The 20,847-nt window shown below is 40.7% G+C and overlaps 1 protein-coding gene across 2 annotated transcripts in view; it reads left to right on the plus strand.

The window, feature by feature from the left end:
• The window catches only part of CRADD (CASP2 and RIPK1 domain containing adaptor with death domain), an 82,553-nt gene extending 64,525 nt beyond the window's left edge, over window positions 1-18,028 (plus strand). For both annotated transcript variants that reach the window (XM_062585300.1, XM_062585290.1), the window contains one exon: window positions 15,862-18,028. In XM_062585300.1, coding sequence (XP_062441284.1) covers window positions 15,862-16,157 — 296 coding nt within the window. In that variant the 3' untranslated portion in view covers window positions 16,158-18,028. The remainder of the gene's footprint in view (window positions 1-15,861) is intronic.
• Window positions 18,029-20,847: the final 2,819 nt, after the last annotated feature.

Consider the following 20,847-nt stretch of genomic DNA (forward strand, 5'->3'; position numbering starts at 1 on the left):
TCTTGCCATGCTTAAGGCTGGGATTTCTGAGAACCGAAAAGGAGAGGTAGATAGCTACCGGCTCCCTGCTGCCTCTTTCTCCAAAAGCCAATAGGAACGGGACACTTACTTAGGAAATTTAAAATCAAAAATGGCTACTGAACTTCACTGGAAAAAGAAAAAAGAAAAAGAAAAAAAAAATCTCTCTTAGTGGAAATTGTTTGTACTTTTTCTCCAAGAGAAGCTGAGGTCCCTGTTGCTTTCCTTCACACTTGAAAAAATGGGAGAGGGAGGAGAGAAAGAGCTAGAGAATGAAGAAAAAAAATCATTATTTAAAAGTCAGAGGGGATATTTGTTATGGAAGAACTTGCAGCGTACCTTTGACACAGCAGATTGAACCCATCTGATCAAAGGGCTGCCTATCTGGTTGGTGTGAGCTATGTGATGGGCAAATGGGTATATTGCATTTATGTGATAGGAAAAGGGCTGTGCTCCTCATCAGAGGCATGGTGGTAACAGCTCCAGGATCCTCCATCAGCACAGCCCAAAAAAAGGGAAGACAGAAGAGAGAGATGATATGGCAGAAGGTGGAAATAGACTTAAATCAGTGCTAAAAGTGGGAGATTGGAAGGAGATTTAGTGCTCATCTAGTTTGGGTTATTCTTAGATAGATGTGAGAGAAGGAAGAATACTCCAGAAAACAAAAAAAATGAATTTCAAGCTCAGCTGTTTGGTTGAAAGTTCCAAGGGCAAAAATAAATGAGACCCAAATCATAAAAGACTATACTTACGTTCACCTTTCTCTTGAGCACTTAACTTCCTTCTGCAGCTAGTTGTACTTACTCGCTGTGAATTTTGTGGGAAAATCTCTTACCTTGTGTACATGCAGACATCATAATCTGGCCCAAAGGCTTTTTCAGATTAAACCCAGCACCTGAAATTCCATTTGATAAAAAACTAGAAGCAACTGGTCGATTACAGGTGAGGTACAGATTTGGAAATGCATTGGTAAGCGGCAACATTGGATCCGCTATGGTCTTTGTGTAGCTTTTCCTGAAGACATCAATTCTGTTGAGAAACTGTCATGACAAGACTGGCATCATTGAAGAGAAGATGCAAAGGGCCCACAGTCACCTTCAGAAAACCAGTAAAAATCCTGGATTATCAGGATTCTGGATGAACCACTTCACCTATCCCATACCGCACTGCACCCATCACACAGAGCAAGCACTGTGGTCACGTACAGGGGGTTGCTACCTGCAAAGGCTGAACAGCAAACAGGAGTCAAGGAACAGAGGACTTGTGCTAGAAGTGTCTCACGTATAGAAGACTTCGTATTTCTCTCCGTATCATTTCAGTCTTTCCAGCTCAAATAGCTAGCTACTGAACTTCAGGCTGCCCCCTTTGGATATCAATAAATCACTGGATTTTCAAACAATATTTTCAGTTCCAAGCTTAAGGTGATTAGGGACAGTTTATTATTTATGTTTGTGGAAGCTGCTAGATTAATCTCTCTGATCAAAACAGCAGTGTCATCACAGGTCTCCTTCGGCACCCTAACATGGGCACCTTTCGAAGCAGGAGTCATAAAGAAGTGCACATGGATGGGCTGCTGGACTGAGCACCAAGTGCGGTTCTTACCGGAGCTCTGACAGTGCCTCACTGCTGGACTATTTGCTCCTCACTGCACGTCTGATTCCCTCTGATGCTTTTCCTTTTCTATCTGCGTGGGCCAGGCTCTTCAGAGTTACTTGAACATAGTCATGATATTCTTGAAGCAGATAAACTAGTACATGCCAAATCCTTTTCAGGATCCAAGCCTGAGATTGCATACTCTCCAGCGCAGTTATCTCTCCCCTGACATATGTCTGCATTTAACATAATGAGGCCAGTTTCACTGGGAGTTTCCAGATGCTACAGTATGGAAGCCATAAAATACAGTAGTTCAGATGTAAGAAAGAATAGAAGACTGCTGGCTCAGAGTTCCTGGAAAGCCTGGGATAGTGTACAAATGAAGTAATAGCTAAAACATCTTCAAATATGTTTCTAAATCAAATGTTGCACAATTAAATTAAGTCTTCAGAGCAATAAAGAACAGAGGATGATACACTTTTCTGTAGAACAGGACAAGAGTGTCATATTTAATAAATCACATAGAAAAACAAGGATTTCAAAATTAAAGCTGCAACCACATCAATTTACCAAAGTTTATCAGATTGGGGCATTCAAAGCTGTAGACCCTTGCATAAAACCACAGGAGTTCTCAGTATCTCTTTCTAGTAGAGTTTACTCTTTCCCTAGGATTTCCCTTTTGGTCTAGCAGGTATATTCATGTTGTGCGTATACTTCCTCTAAGGGTCAGAGATGTATGAGCACCAGAACTGTCTTGCAGATTGCTTCAGCTGCCTCCTGCTGTCCCTGTACATAGCTGTGATCTTTTTCTGTAGATACTCTCAGGCTGTGTCTTAATGAAACTGTCTTTAAAATAGCAGTCACTGGGATTACAGAGCTACAAATCTTTTACAATTGTGTATCTGAAACCATTTTACATGCTGCTTGACATTACCCTATTAAGTTTATGTTCAGTAGTTCCAAACATACTTCTGTTCCCTATAAAAGGTGTGTACCTGTAGCACTTACAGATACAGGCATCTTTGGTTGACCAAATTTCTCCAGTTACATGTGGAAATGGTTGCATGACACAAAGAACAGTATTAAAAATTACTTCTGCTTTCCTTGCTTGCTTTACAGAAGAGGTCACTGTTTCTGATGGGTTTATTAGTCTAATAACTTGGACCTGGACTGTTTAAAAATGACTGATGACTTCTTATGCTGATCCTGATACTCTTGTCCTGCTTTTCTCAACTGCAGTTTTTCACTCTGCAACTTTGAAAATGGATACTTTCATCAGTCTTTAGACTCCAAGATACCCAGAGCAAAAACTTTTCATGGAGTGTCTGAAGGTTTCTAACAATTCAAGTAGTGCATAAATATTGATAAATATTGATAAAAAGATGTCACTCTGAGTCACAGGTGTACCTTTTTGTTCTTGTCAACCTTTTTAGAATAGACAAGAAGGCTTTGTTTTCAATTTAAAGAAATAAATAAAGGTATGTAAAGAAATTAGTGTTGCATCTTCAGGGTAGAACTCGTAGGTTTGATAATAGACTTGGAAAGCTGGAATCTCACAAAATGAGGGAAAAACATAGCATCATAGCCAAATTTTCAGCTCTCTTTGTACTTGAGCTTGTAAACTTTGCTTGAACCCTCTATGTATGTAATTAGCATATTATACACCTTAAAGTGCAACTGGACAGTCAGATTAGGGAGTTGAGCACTGTTTGCATGGTTTGTTCACAGCAAAGTTCAGTCTGCATGTGCAGATATGGTCTGTTGTTTTTCCTCAAATGGAAATCTGAGGCCACTTTCTCGGAAAGCATCAATCTCACATCTCAAAATCTTTCAGTTCTTGTTGCAGCTCAGAAGAACACAGTTACAAAATTATGTAATGGGTGTTGAATGTGAAGCTCAAAATATTTAACTGCATCTGAAGCAGAAATCAGTTAGAAAGCTCATTGCAGGGTATGTTAGCTTTCTTCAGTAAACCCAACCAATACATAATGGTTACATCTGAAGAAGGAAGGATGAGAAAGAAGTTGATGTTTACAGTTTTAGCACTAAAATTCTCAGCATTATAAAACATCCTTGATCTCTTTATTCATGATTTTGTAGAGATGGAAAGATGTTAGCTTGCAGAAAAAAATCATGTATTTTTAAATACTGTTTTTCCATTGTTACCTCTAGGAGATAGCTGTGATGTGAATGACAGATGTAAAGAGCAGCCCTCCTCTCCTGTTCATAGCAGGACTGCAGGATTTGATTCCTGCAGGAATACAAGCATAGGGGACGCAACAGAACTGTCTCGTTTTTTTTTTTTTGTTTTGCCCTATGGTTTTGTTGCTGTTTTACTTAGGTTAAGTATAGCTGTACAAAAATCCCAAACCAAGTAAAACAAATCTTTTATAGCCTGTCTGATCTTCTAGCCTTTTCTTTTTGGATGTTAAGACATTTTTATTTCTGATTTGCTAGGTGTGAAAGCCAAAATGACTGAAATTTCAATTCAGGACCAAATTCTGGCAGCTAGTAGACAACATAGCTATGAGGGAAAACATTGTTCTGCGTGCATGAGACATTAAAATTAATCATTTAAGCAAAAGGTTTTTTCCAGATGTTTAGGTTTTATATATGAATTGTCCCACTAACACAAATACCATAAGTAATACGAATATTTGCTAATACCCTTGTTTGATTTTGAACTTACTTCAGTTGCTTTGGCAAAATACTGTACCTGAGTGAGAAAAAGAGTAATTGGGACCACAGCCTTCAAGTGCATTGCTACAGCTATGAGTCATCTCATTACTTTCAGTACTGTCTTGGGATCTTTAGTGACTGCAGTTGATCAGACTGCAGTTTCACTGGGCAGCCAAGAGCCATGCCAGTGAACAAATCACACTGGGTATTAGATCAGTACTGGCTCAGAGGGGAAACAACTGCTTATCAAACCCCTCTTAATGCAAATTGCTCTGTGGAATAGGCCCTCTGCTTATGAAATGACAACATTCAAATAGAATTTGAAAATATTTATATATGTGTGTGTGAGGGGGAAGGTGTATACCTCCATATATATGTATATGTATGTATGTATGCATGTATACACCCGCAAATATAATCTCACGTTTGTTTTATAGATAACTAAAAGCCCTGTGACTAGTGTCCTATCAGTCAGCTAAAATTGCTTCTGGACAGTACAAATGTATCTAAATCATGAGATTCCAAATTAGTTTCTTTCTGATCTTCAAGTGACTTGGCACTTGAGAGGGCTGGTGTGATACTAAACCTCCAACTTGTTGGAAAATGCACAGGAGCAGATGATGACACCTGAAGCTGTCCTTCCTGACACCCATGAAGTAGCCTTCCCTCTGACTCAGTCTGTTGAACCTCATGCTTAACAAGCCAGGCGCAGCAACTTGCTGAAGCTGAGCAGACTGTTTTCATCTCAATACCTGTTTTTCCTGTGCATTTTGAAATGTAGAGCGATCTACTAGAGTTCGTAAGCCTGTAGGGAAGAAGGCACTGATGCTAGTGTAGGGGGGAAGAAAAGAGAAGGGCTCCAAGTCCCAGTTGCTTGTGGCATTTTGTGGCGTCTCTTACACCTATGCAAAATGTCTATAAAATGACACTAAATTAACTGTTTGCTAGCATTTTGTTTACTTGCTTTGCACGAATGTAAATGATCAAATAAAATGTCAGGTGATGGAAGATTCAGCATAATGATAGTACTGTTTTAGCCTGCTCTGCATGGCTTGTTCTATTAATATATGTTTGTGGTCGGGAAGGAACGCAGTCTCACTTCACTAAAATCTGAAACTCAGTAAAGCCTAATATGTGCAGTACTAGTTTTAGTTTGACACCTGCCATGCGAACAGCTTCACCAGCCAAAGGCATTCTTCTAAACCGAGTTCCATGTGTTGTGCAGATCTCTGATTCCGATATTTCTGGCTGCTCAAGCCAAAGCAAAAAGAATAGCCAACTTAAAGAAAAATCTCTATGAGGAATGGTCCATTTTATCAAGGCTAAACATAATGGCTCGTTGTCATACTTGGGTTAAGTCTCGTACAGGAAAAATGTGAGCTTAGTTGTGTTACATAACAAAGTCCTTCATGCTGGCAGTATTATTTTTCTTGCTGCATGAAAGAAACATCTATAGCTGAAGTCCAAGCACATGATCTTATTGTCAAAACGCTGCAGCCTTGAGGAAGATTTCTCTGCAGGGAAGTTGCTAGTAAAACTTTCACTTACTTACTGTTCTCAGCAGATAAAACCTCCCAAGGAATCTGCCACGATTCTTGCAGGTGAAGGGGCAGCAGAGCTAGTACTTGCCTCAGGAGCTTTGAAAGGTAACTCAGGCTGCTGGAAATAACCTTTCAAGCAGATTCTGTCAAAAGAAGTTAATTTCCAATCCCCTGACAAAAGTTGTGTGATGAGTTTGTCACCTAGCCGATGAAACAGGCACTATCTGCTCCGATTGGCTTTGTTTTGCACCTAGAGTGCGCAGTTTCGTCCATCAGAGCTGCCCTGCTCACTTGGGCATTTGCTTCCTATGAAACCATGAGAAGTCCAGTGCAAATATGAATCTGCCTTGAGATTGTCGTGACATCATACAACCATCTGCTGATCGTTAATTATGATTTGTGGTAGTGCCAAGAAGAAGCTTGATTGAGGGAAATGATGGCTCTGCATGGTTCAGAGCTATAATTAACAGTTGAACATGTCTTGAGTATTACTGATCTCAACTCAATTCACTAAAAACTGCAGAGCGTTCAAAATTTTATAGAAATGTCCTGGCAAACTTTAGAATTTGATTTTCAACGTTATTTCCAGAGTTGACTCTGATGGCATGTAAACCGTACGCTCTCGTTTTTGCTCCATCAGGCAATCAGATAGCTTTGTGCTGGCTAACAGTTAGTTGCACCTGGCTTCCAAAAAAAGTGGTCATATGTGTTCTTTCCATATAACTTTTCCAATCATATTTGCTCATTTGGAAAAATCTTTGGCCAAGGTCTTCATGCTCAATATTTATATTTAAGCACTTCTTCCAAATAATTCCTAAAAGGTCGGGTGTTCCTCAGAACCTTCCATTTTAGTAGATACTTCTTGCTTCTTTCCTTAGTGTAAGGCCACATACTGAACATGTTCTTGCATTTACATTACGATACATTTTAGAATATCATTTCAAGGATCCCATCATTAGCTATGGCTTCAGAGGTGATGCATACAGCTTTATTAACTTATGAAAATATAGAAATCCATAGGAAATATCCAAGTAATTTTCTTAGTGTTTCATTTTACTTCCACTTCAAGGACTACCCCAGTACCAAATGCTGCTAAAAATAAAAGGTATAAAACCATGGTATAATTAAGTCCAATGCTGTCTATAATGCTAAGGTAGTCCTGCTTGAGAAGAGAAGAGTTATTGTATATAACGAGTTGTCTTTTCTTTGCATAGATATTGTTCCCCTGGTATGCATCTGTAGACACAGTTTTATTTATTACATTAATTATTTGATTTCATAGTATGCAACAGCAGAGAAAGACTAGATAGATTGTATTTTTAATAGAATAATATCTGCAGTATTAACTCTTGAAATTTCATCCCCACTCTTCTCAATAAAAAGGAAATGAATAAGTGAAAAAGCAAGCTACTTTGTCTCCCTGAGTCCTGGTATTGCTTCCTACAAACTGAAAAGAGTGAGGACTTAAGGCAACTTAATTTATAAATTTATTATGGAACTTCTCTGACAATCTGTTTGACACGGAAGGCCATAAGTGTTGCAGAAATCTGTGGTTGTACAAAACCTGTAAGACAGAAGAGTTCAGGAAAATGGCTTATCTGCTGAACTGAACAGTGAAAATACAATTGAAAACTTCTGTCACAAGATGTACATGTTTATGTTTCACATTTTAACATTCTGCTGCCACATTCGCAGCTACTATGCAGTCTTTAGCAAGGGATAAAGAATGCACAAATTAGCTGCTGGGATTGAGCAAAAAATAGAAACGTCCACATTCTTGAATTGCTTGTAGATTTAGAAAATTTTATGCCATCTTTATTTCCCAGTACTAAAAATGTATTTAATGTTACAAAACTGATGCTTTAGAACTCACATAGGAGAATAGATTACCAATGAATGTAGATATATACTTTTAAATTACGGCGGTAATGCTTAATTCCAGAGGGCTTTTGGCAGGAAGGAGGTGAATTTGGTATCATGCATGGATTCTGCTTCACTTGAGGGAGACTGTTAAAAGTTATCCTTGACTGGAGTATTATTCTGAGTTGACAGTCATGGTATTAGACTCCAATTTATTTAAAATAAGACAAAGAATTTCCCATCCTTAATGCAGAAAGTGAGAAAATAATATCAAATAGAAGAATGCAGGTAATCTTAAAAATGTATTTTGTATTTGTTTCCATTTTGGTTAGCATCTTTAATAATTTAATTGTAATACATGGAAATATTAGTTACCATGTAAGTACACTTATGAGTAGGTGTGTTTTGTGATCTTTAAAAACCAACAGAGGTTGGTTATAGTCATACACATTCTTTATATTAACTATTTTTTCCCATCGTCTATTCATCAGAATAGAAGTTATCAGTTACAGAGACTTTACAACATCCTGCATTTGTGAAATACGCCCTACAGCATATACTCAGATGAATATAGAATTATCTTTGGAATTTGTTTTACAGTAACGTAGTCAGTGGAATAATTGTGCAGCTTTCTAAATACTTGTTTTAAGGTTTTTTTTAATGTGTTGTTGGTGCAGGTTTCATTCGTAGTTTAGTCTGAGTATTAACTGACCAAGATTTGATTTTAATTACCTTACAGAAGATAATATTTACTCTGGATTTGTATAGGCATTCTTGGGGCAGTAATTGGGTCTGTTGTTCCTACAGAGGTGTTGCTTTTCCATCACCAGGATTTTCTTATGATGGTTCAGTTCTATGGTAGGAAGAAGAGGGAGTTCCCAAGCAGAGATCAGCTCATTCTTGGCAATCATCATTAAATGATGTCCTCTGAAGTCCTCGGATGGGTTGAAAGAGTTAGGCATGGTTACTCAGTGAGTAGAAACCTGCTGAGGAGGTAGTAAGCAAATGTATGTGGAAAAAATGTCAAAGTCTTGCAGCTTGCAGCTGCCCATTTAACGCGTCAGTCAGCAGTAGGGACAGAGAAATAGCTGTGCTGTGGAAAGAGGGCAGACATTTGACTGCTGTTTTGCTTGCTGGAATAAGACTGAGACAGCTGAACAAGAAAGTCGAGGAGTGGCCGTACAAAATGAGGTGCGTTATCAGCCCCCATCCACTTTTCTAACGAATCGAGACAACCCACCTCCAGCAGTTACCCAGCATCTTCTGTTTATTCAACACTTGTCACCAAGACCACCTTCATCTAATCCTTGACCTGGGTGAACTGCAGCACCCACCAGGATCCCTCAAGGCTCCTTGTCTCTGCCTTCCCTTTCATCCAACATCACTGGCAGCTCAAGGGGGCTGCAGCCCTCATAAATCTCTGATCCCTCTAGTACCGACAGTGTCACATTCTAATTTCCAGTTCAGATTCTGCAACCCCACCTCATTACTCCTGAAAGCTTGTCCCAACCTCATCTGTGAACAGTTGTTCTGCTTCGTGACCTAGTTCTTCCGCTGTGCTCAGGCCAGGGGGATTTCACTTAGAAGCATAGTTGTATGCAAGTTGTTTGCCGTTATGACATCTACTCATTAAATAATTTACGGAACATAGTACACCTGCCAAAACATAGAGAATAGAGTCTGGCAACGACGTCCGTGCCTTTTCAGGATCCGCCACTAGATAATGGATAGTCTAGAGTTCAGACTAGTTGAACAAGTGCGCTGCGCTCAGAGGGGTTGGAGGGAAGCAGGTCAAGGGAGGTGATCCTGCCCCTCTACTCAGCCCTGGGGAGGCCTCATCTCGAGTCCTGTGTCCAGTTCTGGGCTCCCCAGGACAAGAGAGACATGGAGCTACTGGAGAGAGTCCAGCGTAGGGCTACAAAGATGATCAGAAGGCTGGAGCACCTGCCCTACGAGGAACGGCTGTGAGAGCTGGGCCTCTTCAGCCTGGGGAAGAGAAGACTGAGGGGGGATCTTATCAATGTGTATAAGTACCTGAAGGGAGGGTGTCAAGGGGATGGGGACAAACTCTTTTCCTGTGTGACAGGACAAGAGACAATGGGCAGAAATGGAACCACAGGAAGCTCCGCCTGACCGTGAGGGGGAATTTCTTCCCTGTGAGAGTGACAGAGCTCTGGCACAGGTTGCCCAGAGAGGTTGTGGAGTCTCCTTCTCTGGAGATCTTCAAGGCCCGCCTGGATGCAACCCTGTCTACCATGCTCTAGGTGAGCCTGCTTGAGCAGGGAGGTTGGACTAGATGATCTCCAGAGGTCCCTTCCAACCTTACTGATTCTATGATTCTATGAAGCGGAGTCTGGTGTGAGATTCCTTATAATATTCCTTTAAATAAAGTGCTCCAATGTGACTGGCTGTTGATACATTAGTTACAATAGTTTTGTGGAATTGTTTCATTGTCACTGAGAGCTTCCAGAATCTTTTTTAGCATAATTTCTTATAGTAACCAGGGCTGTGCTCTCATCCTCTGAGGGACATTTTCTGTATTATTCTATCGCTAGTAATTGAACCTGTTCACCAATTTCAAGCTTGCATAGTTGCTGTTCTGAAGAGGAGTTCAGGAGTTTTATGAGAATCAGTAGCCAGCTGAAGAAGAGAGGTCGTGTGAGCACTATGGCTGAAGCATGAGTCAGTCAACCACAGGGCTCACACTTAGGGGAAAGGAGGCTTCTTTGGTATGGTACTTGTGGAACTGCTTGATCTAACTTTAGCACTTCTCAGGGAAGAACTGTATTCCCAGGAAAGAACTGTATTCCAGATGCCAGGAAAGATGATTAAAGAAGACTCTGAAATGCTTACTTTGAACTTTTTAGAAATTACGAGCAGGATCTAATAAGAGAATCAAGTGAACAAAACTCAGTGACTTGATTCTAGCTCACTGAAGACCTCTGTAGACTTCCTGTTAATATGAGGTGAAGTAGTGAGGTGAAGATGTGTGCCTAAAAAGTTAGTCCTCTGTGAAGTCTCAACCCACCTATACAGCGCCTGAAGCCTGAATCATGAAGGTCCATGTTGTGATAATATAAAAATTAGAGCACTTGCCTAGCACTGATTCTGCCAAGAACTCCTACATTCAGTTCTCCTCTACCTCAGTATCCTCTTTCTTCTCAAGAGAATTATCTTTCTGCCAGACTCTATTCTGGACTGACTAAGAAATGTTCTTGACCTTTTCCAGGGAAATCTTTTTATTTTCTGCTGAAACAAGAGGTCATGTTTCCATAGAGAAGACTGCTTTGGACAAAATCTTAAGGCACTTAAGACTATTGGCACTTATGAGGAATCAGATGGGTACTTTGCAGATTGCCCAAAAAGGCTTCAACACCTTTTTCTACTGGGTCCTTTATTGGAGTCAAACTCATTGACTCACTGCAGAGTCCCCAGTCTTCAGTATGGTCAGTTCCTTCATGCTGATAAAGATTTCCAAGGCACAAGACAGCCTACAACATAATCTCATTTTTTCTCATTATCTAGAAAATCTCTGGACATTACTCTGTTTTGTCTGGTACATATCTGTTGTACTTTCTATTTATAACAATTTCTTTTTCCACACTCACCAGCATGGTCATATCTCCCTGTCTATGCAGTGCTCTGGAAGCACACATGTATACAGGCCAGAATTTGTTAACATCTCTCTCTTTTTTTTTTTTTTTAACTGGGACAGATAACAGAAAAGTTCAGGATGGATAAACTTCTCCGATCAGTGAGAGCTGGAGGCAAGGAACAAGGTGGAAAAGGGGAGATATGGGTTTCCCTGGGCTGCAACCTCATGTGGGAGGAGCAGGAGATCTGTCTTTGGGGATCTTCCAATGCTAAAACCAGGGTGGAAAGTGTCTTCTCCACTTCCACCCCGGAGAAGGGGGATTTTGCTGATCCCAGCTTCTGTGCAAGAGATCTGGCCGGCAGACTTTGTAGGACTGCTGGCTAGCTCCCCAGCACAAAGCTGTCGGATCTCCATTTCTCAGGGGCTTAGTGGTTTCATTGTGAGTTTAGCCTCTAAATCTCCACAGCGTGCAGCCCTGGCACTTCACAGCATAGACCGTGTCCACAGCTGTCATGGTCTTTTACTGAGTCTGTTCACTGGAGGTAACGACACTGCAAATCATGTTCTCTGGGAAAGCCCTCAACACCCTCTAGGTCTCCCTGTAAAGTGGACTTCACACCAGCACAGCAAAGTTAAAATGAACAGCCAAGCCGGTGGTACCTTGGCTGCTGTCAGGGAGCGCTCTGCGGTGGCAATTAGCCCCCCTCCCCTAGTCCCTTAGCACCTTCACTGCAGCCAGACATGGTGAAAGCAGGTCTGCGGCTGGCTTGTGCAAATCTTCCAGCACTGCTGGCCATTGATACCTGGTTTTGTCCTTCAAGCCTGCTACAAGCCTCCACCATTAAAATCACTAAGAATTTACTATTGGTTGCAGCAAGCATAGATCAAGTCCACAGTCCCTAAGAAGAAGAAATTCATGACACATGCAAGTTAGATGAACTTGCTCTGCTTGTTCCCACTTCCAACAGTGCAATACTAACTTCACTAAGCCTGAGCATGTACCTGACTTTTAAGCATGTATGTCTTCACATAGCATCTACCTAAAGCTAAGGGAACATGTGAATTTTTGCAAAAGTCTCCTCAATCTGTTTCAAATGGAATTGCAGGATCTGCATAAATGGCCCTTTTACTCCCTTCCTCAGCCGGTTCCTGATCAACCCGGATTATGAGTGAGGATCTTTAGTAAAAATAACTAAAAGAAACCACCTTTAATGTTTTTGTAAAGTGTTAAAGCAGCTTGGGTATTGAGCACAGAATATACCTATCACTTTTACCTGAAATGCCCTTGTGTTTATTAAGTGAAGAGTGGCATTAATCCTAGGCCATGCCCAGTTCTTCATGTAATATTGCATTTGTCATACCTAAATGACCTTATTAAATATTTCTGTATACACTTAAATAATATTGCATGTCATGTAATACTTATCTCAAATTTTTCTCAGTGACTTTGCATCATAGTTGAAAAAGAGCTATCACAGAAAATAAAATGAGACTAAAATAACAGTCCTTTGTATTAAAGCTAATGTTTGGCTTCTGTCCCAGAATTTTATGCATCCATATTAGAAGCAGATGCTAAGTCCAGATGAAAAGATTTCCTAGATGGGTTTTATTCTTATTCTTATTAAAGGGCTGATAACAGGCTGAAGGTGAGAGACTTGTTGACTACCTAATACCAAAGACTGGGAGGACAAGCTGACATGTTATTGCTTGGCCTTCCTGCTTGATCACATTTCAGTATCATAAAACCATTCTCCCAGTGGACATTAAGTATAAAAATTCCAATGGGAGAGCAAAAAGTTCAGGCTGGCAGATGATGCTCCTTTGGGCACAGTGCTTTATGCTTAGTAGCCGAATGTAATAATGACAATACATATCTTTATTATCAGAAGATATTAGTGGCCACAGTGCAATGTAACTGTGTTTATTTTAAATTTTAGCTGTTATCAAATATTTGCATTCATAAAAGGCACTCACTAATCCTGCCTTACCTGTGTAAGTGGTATCATGTGTAACGTGACAGGGTAAGGGAGCCCCACCAGCATTGCTCTGTCTTCTTCAGGACAGAGTTACATTGCAGATGGGAGGGTAAATTAGGGACTACCTCCTTCACTGCTCAAAATACCAACAAAATGTATGGCCGCCAGGCCACTGAGCCACTGTCTTCCCAAACTCCTTTGCTTCAGTGCCTTTGAAACAAGCCTAAGAAAATTAGAGGGTTTTTTACCCCTCCAGTTTCCTGACTTCGCTGGGACAGCCCAGGCTGTCTTGGTGGCCATGGTGGGAAGGCCGCGAATCTGCTCTCAATCCTTGCACCAACTGCTTGCCCCAGGTTCCTTTGGCAATCTGGAAACAGACAGCTCAAAGGGACCAAAATACTTTTCAGAAAGCAGGTTTTCCTTTACTCGAAGCACCTTTGTACAATACTTCTGAATGACTGGGCTCAAATAGTACAAATATTTGCAGGCTCTGGATATTCTATGCAAAAACAATTACTTCTGATAAAATGAAGGAGCGGTACTTTCTAGCATTGCTGTTCTGCTGAGATGGAGACTGTGAGCATGGTATCGGAGCTGTAAATTAGATTTTTGCAAAACAGCTCTTCTGTAGGGAGTCTGCTGCTTGAGAGTGGAGGCTATAATTAGCACTTTCTTGAGATGTTTTTGCTCTGTTTTGACGCAGTATCTTCAGCAACAAAAGAGTACCAGCTGCAGGCTGCATTGATCCTTAATTTCAACTCATGATCTCACAGGATATCAAAAAATTGATATATTTCATAGATATCATGCTGGTTTTCTAAATACACTTTTTTTAAAGTAACTGATATGTGCTTTGAATGTACAAGCAGAAAACCATTTCATCAGCACTGGATGTTTACAGCATCAATGTCAACATCTGAGCTTGTGCCAGGGCTCCTTTTATAGTCAATGGAGAAAAATGTTCATTTTTAGAGGAGTAATTAGTCTGATCTATTTTAATAGTAATAGAGATGAATTCCATATGGCATGTTTCTGAATAGCACTATTCTCACTTTGTGTGTTAATACTCCCCCCTGCCCAATGACCAGAAATTACCATAGGGAGTTTACAAAGAGGCCTTTTGTATTGATAAGAAATAGCAGGCTCAGTTGCTAAGGCATATTCACCACTGATAATTACAGCTACCTTTGTAATTCCTTTGACAGCTGTTTTGGTAGCTGTATTGATCTTTTAAGCTATGACTCAGATACAAGTCCAATGCTAAGCGTGAATGGAGATGAAGAGTGCCTTCTGGGGCACGGTGGGCTCTTGGGCAGGGACTTAGGGCTGAAATTGCTGAGAGACCATGGGACTTCCCACACAGTCCTGAAAACAATTTCAGGAAGGCCAGATGAACAGAGCAGAGAGTTACTAGGATCTGGGAAGGGGGATAAGGGGAAATAATTTATGTCAGGAAGGAAATTGTGGAAAAGTAAAGGCCAAATGGCCTAGTGAGGAATTGGGAGGGCAGAGGGGTTGGGACCAAAGAGTGGGGAATTGCAATTGAAAAGCTGGCAAACTGCTGAGTCTTGAAGCGTGATTTATAAACTAGAGATCGTCAGCGTTGGGCACAGGTATTTGGCAACAGATTTACCCTAGAGGCAAAGCAAGCTAATGTGCTTCCCCTCCAGCAGCATTAGCTAGCGCAGCAAGTGGTGTCTCACCACACACTGTGGCCCTGCAGCATGCAACCTGTGACTGCGGTTTAGCTTGGGGGTGCATTTGCCCCTGCTTGTCTGGGGGAACTGATCAGAGATCTCTCTTGGCTCAGGGCTGGTCCAAAGCTTTGTCAGTGGTCTGGAAGAAATTGTAAAGTTTACAGATAACCCAAGAGTAGTGGAATGGCAAATGAGGGCAAGGCGAGCTCTGTGCTGTGGGACAGTGTTAATGGCAAAAAGGGTTGATGGCATGTTCATCTGGCTTGACCTGAACCGTGCAGATCCAATCATCCAATTGGAAGAAAAGCCCCCAAAGCTGGTCCCCTCCATATATGAAAAGGCACTATAGGGACTATATTTTGGTAAGTAGCATCTTAGGAGAGAGAAGAATTTCATATGAGCAGCTATCAGAAAGAAAAAAAAGGAGTTACACCTGATAGCTAAGGAATCAGAGCTACTTTTGAGGCGTATGAATAGAGAATCACAGAATAGGAGTAATAAGGTATTATTGGCCCTGCATTTGTCACTTCATCAAACTTGTGTAACCAAATTGATTTTCAGAGGGCGCTGGCTGCTTCCTTTAAAACTGCTCCTATTTGCTACTCCAAAATCTATAATTGCTTTTGGAGGCCTTGGCATATGAGTAGAATTCTGATATCTGGATTATTGACATCCAGAAGCTCAAAGCTCTCTAATAAGATTCATTCAGCATTAGTTTTCCTGTAATTAATTTTCTGGTTGATTATGTAATTCATTTTTCTGGTTGAGAATGCATTCAGTTTCTTAAATTAATTGTTTTTCTCACCTCAGATTTTCTTATTCTCTTTTTTTGCCAAGGTTTTACATTAATATTTGCAGCATTGCCTAATGATAGGTGTATGCATTTTCTTTCTCTTTTACAGATGTGACTGAAATCGCACCATGTATTTTGAAGAGTTCACCAACAGATCAGCAGATTAACAAGCTTGCAAGGAAACTGGGGCCCGAATGGGAGCATATTGTTCTGTGCTTGGGTTTATCACATACTGACATCTATCGATGTAAGGTCAATCACCCTCATAATGTGCAGTCACAGATCGTGGCTGCATTTGTCCTGTGGAGACAGCGTTTGGGGAAAAAAGCAACAATCCAAAGTCTACAAGCTGGTCTGATGGCAGAAGAAGTGGATCCTTCTGTGATACAGTACATGCTTGAGTGAAGCTCTGCTACTGATTGGGAGCATTCAAGTACTTTGCCAAATTGAAGTGGATTCACTGAACTGATTATAGAAGATCTGGTATCTCAAACTGGAGAAAATGGAGTTGAGAGCTGTGGTTTTTTAATCTTATACATTCCAGTTTTCTGTGGTATCTTTTGACTTTTCATGCCAGATGAATTTTTAGCAAGCATTGAAAAATGGATCACTCATTCCTGTTCGCTTTTGTACTATTCCAGTGGGGATATACAGTGAAACTTAAAAGTCTTTGCAAACAGGAAGCCCTGCAGTGAGTTCAGTAAGGTTTCACGTTTCATTATGGGAGCGACACTGGGTTTAACCTATTTTCTGAACTGTGTAGTAGCCTTTTTTATTGCTGTTAACTCCTAGTCCCTGATATCCCAATAATAAATGAGAATAATCACGGTTACTGATTTAACAATTTTACCAGTGTTATTGCAGGTGGCTAATTTCACATTTATAGAAGTTTTAGCACATACAATTTCTTCCTAGGGTAAATGGCTGGCACCTTAGCCTGCCTCTGAAACTGGCCCTAAATGGAAGTAATAGGAACCTAGCATGTTGCTGAGGGTTTTTCCTATTATTATTTAAATTGGTGTAGATTTGTGCAAGGAGACAGGCACAGTGTGTATATGCTGTTTCTAGGCGTAGCATGGGAAGGGAATTCCCAGGGCAGATGATACACAATATGCAAGTGAGCAGAAGCAGGAACTTTTTGCAAACAGAGCAAAAAGGTGTTTTAAAAGAGAAACAACTTCCAAGCCCTCTAGATTTGTCTCATTTTGCCTCAGCTAATAAACTGCAAGAAATCCTGGTGTCTCTTGAGGCTTTGTACTCCTGTGCTCTGGATGCAGGTAATCTTGTATCACAGGAACAGTTCTAGTCTTTGGTGTGGTCTCATCGGTTCTGGTGCCAGCCCGTGGCATACCAAGAGGTGCGCCCGAGTTTGCAGAGCCTCTCTGTGTGAGATGACAGAGCAATCCCTGCCATTCTCCTTCCAGCTTGTGCCAGCCCCCGTGTTCATTTGCTTCCTACCTGTTTTTCTGCATCAAATTGGGGCAGCTTCACAATTCCTGTCCCCATTTCTTTGCCAGCTGTAACCATACTACTGTAATGGTACTGTAATGATTTTACCTAGAAGAATAGTAAAGCTTTGACTTTTCTCCTCCCTCCCTCCTGCCAAAGAGTTTTTCTTCCTGCTGGAAGAAACCTCTAAGCTTTTTGCTGAGCCGGTAAAGGGTATCAGTCCCCAGGGTAAGTGTCCAAGGGCAGCAGAGGTGACCAGCTGCTCTCTGGGACCTGACGATAAGAGGCAGAATACAGTTTAATTCTTTCTGGACGGTTTACTCCATAGTAAATGAGGAGCAAAGTTTGGATGCAGGGTTTCCAGGTTGAGTTCCAGCCGAAAGTTTCATCTACAGTCATTGCCAAATAGCTTCCTGTCCTCTAGGATCTGCCCCATCTAATTTAATAGCTTCACAGCCTTGTCTGATGTCTTTATAGAGGCAAGAATGAGCTTTACAGTCTCTTTCTAAATTCTTCCTTTAGACAGATTTTCAGAAACATCTGGGAAATTAGGAAGGACAAAGAAATTTTAAGGACACCCTATCTACCTTCTTTTCGTGTTTTTTTCAGAAGCATGGTAACAGAATATATCTGGGCAGGATCAACTCCTACAGGCCCTGAAACAATCTGATGGTTATTTTATTTTTAGTCTTCTATAATACGGTTCTGACCTTCAGTAAATCATGATCCTGTTATACCTCACTCAAGTCTTAATTGATTATATCCTATTATGGCTACTTACAGAGTTTAAGTCTATCAACAAGTCCCAAATAAACAATGTAAATCAATTCAGACCTGGGGATTTATTTATTTTACTCTTTCACAATGCTTTAATGACAGCATATTCTTTCTGTTTGAAAGCCATCTGAGTGCAGATGGGGTTGTATAGGTGTCCAGACATTTGGCAAATTCTGAAAAACTGGCCCAAAATAGCAAGTATGAAGACTCTGAACCAGTTCTCTCAGTGAGATGATAAACAGCAGTGTCATCTGCAGGTTGGAGAAAAGGGGCAAAGCTGTGTCCATTGCAGCACTTTGGAGGAACAAAAGCTGGAGATGGGGAGCAGAAGCACCTACTAAAAACATGATTTACAGGAATAAGATAGGTCTCAGTCACATATCTTGTTCTGACCCAGCATAGATCAAGCCTTAACTTAGACTTGGATTCAAAGGGAGTTGTCCCCACTTAACCTCGCCTGAGGGCAGTGCACAGTGGGTACAAACCCCTGTACTTTCTTCTTTGGACCAACTTTGCATTTTATATGTTCTGCATTTGTAACATCAATGTCAGTTTGCCCATAACAAAAACATTCAGAGCATTTTAATGAAGATATAAAAACACAACTGGGAATAGGTATAAAGCCTCATGCCAAATATAAATTTATAAGGATAAGCAGGTATCCTTTTGTGTATCTAGTATGGGTCACTGGAAACTTGAGGGAACTGTCATATCAGGTAATTTCTGCGTAGTCTTTAAATTATTCTTTAAATGAGCTAAATTCTGCATCCCAGGAACCATGGCTAGACAAGGAATTTAAAATCTGGCCTTTGCATTGTAGAAGAGAGTACTTTATTCCTAATTTATAGCTATTTTCACATTCCCAGACCCTAAATTAATACTGTAATACTTGAGCTGCAAATATTGAAGGGAGAGGTTTAGTTATTTTATGAGACTCTTTCCATTGCTGTTATTTTTAAATTCATGGAAACGTTCCCATTAGACTCTTCAGTTTTGTTAAAGTTCATTCTTGTACCATACAAGACACATTTAACTTGACAGTGCAGGGACACATTTAACTTGACAGTAGTATTCCTTTAACCCAGTGGATTTTTCCATCCACTTAAAAATACTCTTCTTCCGTATATCATGCTTTATTTTACACAAGGATGCAATTAAGACAATTTAGTTCTTCAGATGTATAGCAAGGCCTCTCATTCTCTCTTAGGACAGCCAAAAGGTCTTAAAATTTTTATTCTCCAGCTAATTTGGGACCAAATGTTAGTTATTTAAATGTCACTCATAGTGACTTGAGTATTGTTCATGAGTGAGACAACCCAGTAAGCCAATTTTCCCATCCCTGAGACAGCCAGGCCTTGGGCAGCATCACCGCCACCTTTGTTCTCCTTCCTGAAGCAAAGAGTGACCCACAAGTTGGACAAGAGGCCCTTCAGAGTGGCAAATCTCCAGCAGCAAAGAGCTACGACATGTGGGTAAACTGCTGTTTATGCTTCGTGACATGGATTTCCTTCCTGGAAGACTGAGAGCCAGGCTGCAGGCTCCTTGCTCCGAGGTCTCTCACTGACTTGAGTTTACATCTTCACTACAGAGAAGGACCATGAGCGGTAACCTAATCGTTCATCTGTACCTGGCAGTCATGTCTGGGAATACCACTTAAACCCAAATAGGGTCAGATGGGGCTGGGTAACACCAGAAAACGGCAAGAAGTTTGGGGCTTTGTGCCAGGCTCTTCACTGCTTGCATGGGAGCAGGGGGGCAGCCACCCCAGCAGGGCCTTGGCCAAGTTCATCCACTAACGCAGGATGGTGGCGGCTGCTGCCCCGTCTTCTGCTGCTACCTTCCCTTGGCCTCTTTGGTCTTCTCATTTGAGCTTGGACTCAGGGCAAAGTTTCGCCAGCAACAGCTATTTTCCAATGCATCTATGTTTCTTAACTGAAGCCAATAAAACCTGTCTAGTGAATCTTTTTATTGTGATTTACTCATTTGTGGCAGCATTTAGTAGCCCTGAGAGAAGAGAATGTAAAGGTGATCCCACCGGTCCTTCCACAGGAGAGGACTGCTTAACTTCTAGGCCTCCAAAAAAATCAATCATTATTTTCCTTTCTTGGTCTATAATGGAGACTTTGAGGTCTCATTTAGCTTTCTTAAGTGGTAAGCAAGCTTTATGAAAATTATTTTGTACTCTGTGCGAAGTACAGGTGGACTCTTACTGTAGCAATAGCTAATGACTAAGACCACCACTTCCCACCTGTGTAAAGTGATGTGGATTATCACAAAGATGGGATCTCCTTGGGGCAGAACGATGTCAATGAGGCTTTGCGCTGCTTTAAACAGTGTCCAAATTGTACAGTGAAACTCAAATGCAATCATCTATGAGGTGCTTCTCCCAGATACAGCGGAGGAAATTTCCATCCCGAGTCATTTGTTATGACAGTCATTGATCTATGGAATAAAACATTTTGCGAAAGGCTGGAAAAATAAACAAAGTCATATTATAGCCAAAGAATATAAAAGGCACACTGATCTGTTTCTAAATATGGTTGTGCTGCCAGTTTTGTTTCTTACTGGAAATAAAAACAATCTCTGAGTGCTAATCTATTTATAAACTTCCATATTCTTGATAACCAGAGACTGACTGCTCTTAAGACATAGTAGAAACAGAGCTGGAAAGAGAGTTCCTAAAAGGTTTGTGGGTTTATAATGAATTTTCAAAAGTTTTGTCCAGATTTCACTAAATGAAAAAATGTTGACTTTCAAGGTGTCTTTCTGTCACCTGGCAACTAGACCTAGAAATAAATCTAGTGATTTGGCTTTTTTTGGCTGGAATACAATGTCTTTTTAACTGTGTTCCTGAGAAAGAGGAACAATT

The sequence above is a fragment of the Rhea pennata genome, chromosome 1 (assembly GCF_028389875.1).
Source record: "Rhea pennata isolate bPtePen1 chromosome 1, bPtePen1.pri, whole genome shotgun sequence".
NCBI classification, from domain to species: domain Eukaryota; kingdom Metazoa; phylum Chordata; class Aves; order Rheiformes; family Rheidae; genus Rhea; species Rhea pennata.